General features: G+C 33.2%; 1 protein-coding gene across 1 annotated transcript in view; it reads left to right on the forward strand.

The window, feature by feature from the left end:
* LOC108970299 (4-aminobutyrate aminotransferase, mitochondrial) overlaps window positions 1-7,485 on the forward strand; it is a 63,759-nt gene that overhangs the window by 46,648 nt on the left and 9,626 nt on the right. The window contains exon 4 of the mRNA XM_018935614.1: window positions 1,907-2,069. Within this exon, the coding sequence (XP_018791159.1) occupies window positions 1,907-2,069 (163 nt within the window). The remainder of the gene's footprint in view (window positions 1-1,906; window positions 2,070-7,485) is intronic.

Raw genomic sequence — 7,485 nt, forward strand, 5'->3', positions numbered from 1 at the left:
TCAAAGTCGATTTTTTCTAATACATCATTTTCTATTGCCATGACAGCTAGACTATTTAAGCGATTCTGAGTCATTGATGAACGTAGACAGTTCTTAACTAATTTTAATTTTGAAAAGCTACGTTCACCCGTAGCATTTGTTATCATCAGACATCTATATATTTTCAAGGCTGTCATGACATTAGGAAATGAAGATTGTGTCATATTATCAACAATTATTTTATAAGACTCCTGAGCCGATAAAAAGATGTTAGATTCTAAATCGTTTAATGTCAGTATAAAATATTTAAAATGTATAATTTCTTCAGCGAAGTCACATTCAATGTCTTCGAAATAACACTTTCTAAACTTTTCACAATCATTCCTCAATTCTTCATCAGATTTTATTAAAAACGTTGTTGGGAATCCAAACAAGTTTTGTGTTTCTGAGTATGCTTCAAGGCGTTTTTTGAACTCTGCACAAAGCCTATCAAATATTGGCAAATATGTTTCTATTTTAAATTTATCTTGTCCTCTAAACACAACATCTTCTGAATTTCCTTCATAGTATTTTTTTTCGTTTCCTATTACGTTGGTTTTCATCAGTCCATTCAGTATCAATAATCTCATTGGCTTTAGTAAGGTAGTAATCAAAATTTTCTCTTTCTGCGATCAAAAAGTCTAACAGCGATTTTAAAAGATTGACTGCAGAAATTAATTCAATTTGTTTGTTTTGTAAAGATATACTAACAGCATTAACCCGCGCTAGAATGACAGTCCAAACTACAGACATTACAACATTTTCTTTTTTATTTAAATTCTTTAATAGGCACTTAGCTTCGTGAATAACTTCTGGTTTCTCATTTATTAGGCCATGTAAAGCTTGATGTATGCCCTCATATCCATTTGATAAAGCTTTAGTGGCATCAGCTCTAGCATACCACCTTGTGTCAGATGGCTTTTTCAGAAGAAATGATGAACCAGATTTAGTTTTAGCATCTTCTGATAAACAATTAAGCAAAGTCCCCCAACGATAAGTTGACCGCGAGAAGAAGTTGTAAAGTGTTTGCATGAATCCGAAAAATGAGATTGCTTCTGCTGAAGCCTACCCTTGAAAAATATTTTAATTGCTGAAAAAAAAATGTTGCTTTGACGCCGGTTGCTTTTTTGAGAAATTTTTGTTGTTTAAGCGTGCTTTTCAAGTGGCTCGCATAAGCAAATAAATAATTTTGAGTAATTTTTTTTTTGTTCTTTTTATTTACGCTGCGTCGCGATGATACATATATTTTTTTTTTTTTTGCATTGTCTTTCAACAAGTACAAATTTGTTGTTCTAGTTTTTTTAGTGGGCCCATAAGTACCGATGGGCCCATAAGCACTTGCCTTATTTGCCTCGAGGCTAAGACGGCACTGACCAAGATATGTTACTTCGTTCGCTTGGGGTACTAAAATATTGTTTATTTTGACTACCGGATCTTAGTGAAAATGTAAATGCTTATGTTCATTCACATTTATACGCCAGTATAAAGCTAGCCATTTTTCGACAGAATTTAAACGCTCCGCTAATATTCTTGATGCTAAAATATGGCAATTTTTACGGCTCACTATAGCTGCTCCATCCGCAAAAGTTAAAGTTAATTGTTAGCTATTGGAAGATCTGCTGTATATATGATGTAGTGTTGGGTCTAAAACACTGCCCTGTGATACACCAGCCCTTATCTGTCGTTCATCCGATATGAAATCTCCTACTGCCAGTGCTCAAATGCTCTCCTTGTTTCGTTAATAATACTATTGCTCTATTATGTCATGTTTCGCACGAAATCCGAATTGATTTAATACTTTTTCAAATATTTTAGAAAGACAGTAATTATATTTTAGAAAGAAAGTAATGAACATTTCATCAATAATTGTAACGAATTTCTTATGCAGCTTTAATCAACCGTCCAGCTTTGGGAGTTTTCCCTGGAAAAGAATGGCCTGACCATTTAAAATCCATTCTTAACAAAATTGCACCTAAGGGCCTTAATAATTTGACAACTATGATGTGTGGATCATGCTCGAATGAAAATGCCTACAAAAATATTTTTATTTGGTAAGTAAAATCAAAAATTTTGGATACTGTATGTCCTTAAAAACAATCACATTATAACATAATATATGTACTAATGATTAAAATGATTAAGTGTTCACTCAGGTATTGAATTAGAATTAGCACCATATTGAGGTTTGTCCTGCGACATGTGGTCTATTGTGTCAGAGAACGTATAATATAGAAAAGGTTCAACTACGGACAAGCGTGTGAACTGTCAAGAGCCATGAATTTTCTATTACTGGATTTCACCAATTTAGGCTCGGCAGGAGAAACTTTAACAGAAATGAGTRAACAGAGCTGAAAATTCAATGAAAATTATGCTCTGAAATATACATTGCTTTTACAGACTCATGTTGGCCTTTTGGCTTATATTTCTATACGCTAACCTGCTATCATATCTATTGATATGAATATCATTTTGCGAATTTTTATGAATTCATGCAAAATTGATAACATTATTTTTAATTTATGCAATTCTCCAAGCAATTTTTGTAGTTAATGGGCAAATGAGCTACTTTTTATATATATCTTATCTTTGATAATGTAATATAATTTCATATGTATGCATATATTTGCTACGTATGTATGTACATATATGATATATTATTATAATATCCTAAAAAACTTAATATATTACAACAATAATATATATAAATCACACCGTTTATCATTTAAAATTTTCATACGCATCTTTCCTCCAGATATGTACATATGTACATCCATACATATGTATGTAAGTACAAATCAATTTCAAATCAACATACTATCATTTATCAGTCACATAATATGAACGCGAGTTACATTCCCATACTCTAAACACGTAGTAATTATATACTTATATGCATATAGTAAATGCTTAATATCGTACTAGCATAATAATATCGTAATAACATATAGATAGGTTCCAAATTCAGCTAAGTTGAGTTGAGAGTGAGCGTATCCCTGGTATGTGAACGTCAACTCAACTATAAACATACATACAAAGAATGTCTATACAGTTAATCTTAATTAAGCGCACTAACAAATAATGATAGTACAGCTAGCTCTATGCTTAGGAGTAAGAAAGCTAACAAGGAATGTCAATTAGGTCAGTCTTAAGATTCAGTTTAATAAAGGCGGTTGTGGTAAAGAAGGCCGAAGCTATTTTTTTATTCTAAAACCATAATTCGTGCTGCTCTACATGTACATATGCATATACATCACATTGCCACACAAATAATGTATACACAAACCTACATTTAGTATAAACATATCTGTATACACATGTATGTTTGTCGCCCGCGAAAACAATCGTCTTAAACATCATCATACATCCTTATATGCGTACACATCCTTATATGTCTCCCGCAAAAATTCAAATACTGTTTAAAAACAACAATCGTCTGAAATAGCATCAGAAATAAATATGGCAGCCAAATTGACGACGTCAAAACTTATATTAAATTACACAACAACAAAATTTTCATTCAGGAACGCAAACGCACTTTCAAAAAGCATATTCGATTCATTCATAAAAACAAACACCATGACATCTCCCCGAGCATGCCTTTGCCTACAAGCGTCTTTTCGCGACGATGGCAAAAGCTAAAAATCATAAATTGAACATCTTTCTGGTGTTTGTTCTAAGTGAGAAAAGTGGCAACATAGCTGTTGTCGATTTGCAATATTTGTCAATTCTAAGATATTTTTTCGTGGCTCGCAAAAATCAGTGTTGATATGTATGCAAGCTCATACATATGTATACATATTTACGCTAGTTTGTAGGCGAAGCTGTTACTGCGGCAAGGGAAGCGGTAACAATCGGCGRTCGTTTGTTAGTTTCTTTCGGCACAGCTCGGAATTTTTACCAACAACACAACGTTGTGATGACTCTTTGACAATACGAGAGCTTCGGCCATTGGTTGACCGTGACAATGGAGATGCGAAAGATGTAGACAATACAGACATACAGACAAATGTGCCAAAGAAATAATATATGTATACATATGTATGCCATAGAAACTCTATTGCTACAAACATGGAAATGATAACGAAATAAAGAGAATATGCATACTTCATGAAGGTCATCAATTTTCTTTGAAGTAATCACGTTTATTTGGCACATCTCCACTTTTTAATCTGTCTCTTATACACATCTTGAGTGCAATTGAAAAAGTCTAAAAAGTAACACGCAAATAAAGAAATAATAAGAAAAAAAAAAAAAAAAATTAAAATAATCTTCCCTAATTTTTGCAGATTTTGTAAAAAAAATTAAAAATTTTACCATTTTTCGGAAAAAATGGTTCATTTGATACGATATAATCACGCATATGTGACAATGGTTCATATAATTCTCAATATATAAACTCAGAGAATGCCTTTTTACAATGCCTTTTTACATTCTCTGTGTGACTGTGTATATTTTGTATTTTTTTCTACAAAGCTATTCTCTTTATTTATTCTCAGCCATTTTACGTATCTTTCTGCCACGCACGTGCTCAATTCTGTTAAATAGCAGCGAGAATGGCGAATTCCTTACCCAGATTCTATCGGCTCTGTTAGCCGCCAAATCGAACATCATACAGAATTCAATTTGCAAATTCTCTATACTTTCCGTTCTCTGCCTGAACCTTCTCTATATTACACGTTCTCTGATTGTGCCCTCACATTTTCATAAAAAATCGTTTATTATCACTACCCTGTTAAATTTCGGCGCCTAGTTATAAGTCCGATATAAGAATGACCATATTAGTTTTAAATATGGTTTAAACAGAGAAGTATATAGAGAAGGTCCAACAACGGACAAGAGTGTGAACTGTCAAAAGCTAACAAGATGCGATGAGCGTGTTTCAACACAGCTAGCTGAGAAGGAGAAATGTTTAACAGTGGTGCGTGAACAGATTCAATGAAAATTATGCTCGGAAATATACTACGTTGCTATTACAGACGTACATATGTTACATGTAATCATATTAATTGATATGAATATAATTTTGCGAAATTTTTCTGAATTCATTCCAAATTGTTAATGTACAAATAAGAGCTACTTTTAAAATATAATATATAATAAATTCACAAATATGAATGTATGTATGTGAATATGCTATATATTACAATAATATTACTATATGTAAATTATACTCGTATTTCAATTAAAATTTTCATACGCATCTATCAGCACATACATATGTAAGTACGTACAATTCAAATACAAATCATGATATTATCTATATGTACATACATATGTAAATGCATATGTGCATATGACATACCCACACAAATATTTCATACCCGAGTCTACATATGTACATATCTGCGTACTCATGTAAATATGTCGCCACCATAAACTACAAATACTGTTCTACAAAAACAACAAACGTCTAAAATAGCATCAGCAGCGTCACAAGTCAATAAGGGTGCCAAATAGTCGATGCCCAAATTTGTAGAAAAACACACAACAACAATAGTCGATGCCCAAATTTGTAGAAAAACACACAACAATTTTTTTCATTCATGAACGCAAGCGCACTTTCAACAGGCAAACTTGCTTCATTCATAAAAACAAACACCATTACATCTCCCCGAGCATGCCTTTGCCTACAAGCATCTTTTCGCGACGATGGCAAAAGCTAAAAATCATAAATTGAACAATTTCTGATATTTGCATGAGAAGAAAAAAGTGACAACCCCGGAAATATAAGTATTTAAATATATTAGAATAAAATTGACAACATAGTTTATTTGTCGATTTTCAAGTCAAGAAATGTATCAAAGAAAATATTCAATATTCCTCTGATTTATGTGAACAGTGAATCCCGGTTAAGTAGTACTCCGCTTAAATGAAAATCATCCCCCTTAACTGCCTATATCTTGCAGCTTCTCACGGTTTGTTTTTTGAAATACATAGAAATTATTGTTTTAATTATCACTCGCCTAAGTGCCCGCACTCGCTTATGTGCCATATTATATTTTTATTTTTAACAAACCAGAAAAGTCTGTATCTTTGATTGTGGCACATAACCGGGATTGACTGTATTTGTCAAGGAATATGGATATGTATATAAGTTCATACAGAAACATACATATTTACGCTGGTTTGTTTGAGAAACTGTTAAAGCGGCAAGATAAGCAACATAATGTTGTGACCACTGGTCGCCATGAGAGGACCTGTCACTGTGTTGGTGAGTACGAAAAAAAATAGCCCAGTGAGATATTGTAATTAAAATGCAGCAAAAAAATATATATATTTTTTTCTTTTATCGTTCTTTTTTATCTAATTAATTAATAGTATAATGAAAATAAACAAAATGTATTTTAAGGATATATTCCCTATTATCTTTAAAAGACTTGGAACATAAAAGGCATTGCATGGTACCAAAGGCATTTAGAATTATAAAATATTTCTCGCAGGGCGTATTTGGTTTTGCGCTTCGTTGCTGGCTCCACGGATAATATGATTCGAGACTTTAGAATTCACTCTCTTTTTCTTTCAAACGCGTTTCCTGAATATTTGACAGCGATGGAGATCAGGGAATATCTGACAGTTGATTTCAGAAAAGGCAAGAAGTAAACCGTTATAATTACGATTTATGGTCCTTTGCGCGTTGGCCACGGCGATTATCACATTCGATGGAACGATGAGCTGTACGAGATATACGACGACATTGACATAGTTCAGCGAATTAAAAGACAGCAGCTACGCTGGCTAGGTCATGTTGTCCGGATGGACGAAAACACTCCAACTCTGAAAGTATTCGATGCAGTACCCGCGGGGGGAAGCAGAGGAAGAGGAAGACCTCCACTCCGTTGGAAGGACCAAGTGGAGGAGGACCTGGCTTCACTTGGCGCCACGTAGCGAAAAGAAGAAACTCGGCTATAATCGCGTAAGCGGTGACTACGCCAATTAAGAAGAAGAAAAGTCATTATGCAGAGCTACATCTCCGTCTTAATAATACGTAATCTTCTCTTGTGTAGTCCACAATGTCTGTCATTGTATTAGTAATTAATTTTAGAATAATTAAGGGTATCATCCTCTAAAAACATATAATCAAAATTTAATATTATCTTTATGTACTATTCTATTTCTGTAGTTAATTCTATTTTTATTCCCTAAGTCCTCTTATACTACCTGTTTCTTGTATGTAGGATTTAGTTTATTTCTCTCTCCTGTAATCTTTTCATATATAACATCTCCGCATAAATATGTTTTACTAATTCTATTTTTATACTCTCGCAACAATGTTGCTAAAGAGAGTATTATAGTTTTGTTCACATTACGGTTGTTTGTAAGTCCTAAAATTAAAAGAGTCAGATATAGGGTTATATATACCAAAATGATCAGGGTAACGAGTAGAGTTGAAATCCGGATGTCTGTCTGTCCGTCCGTCCGTGCAAGCTGTAACTTGAGTAAAAATTGAGATATCATGATGAAACTTGG

Source organism: Bactrocera latifrons, unplaced genomic scaffold (assembly GCF_001853355.1).
Source record: "Bactrocera latifrons isolate USDA-ARS-PBARC rearing strain unplaced genomic scaffold, ASM185335v1 scaffold_296, whole genome shotgun sequence".
NCBI classification, from domain to species: domain Eukaryota; kingdom Metazoa; phylum Arthropoda; class Insecta; order Diptera; family Tephritidae; genus Bactrocera; species Bactrocera latifrons.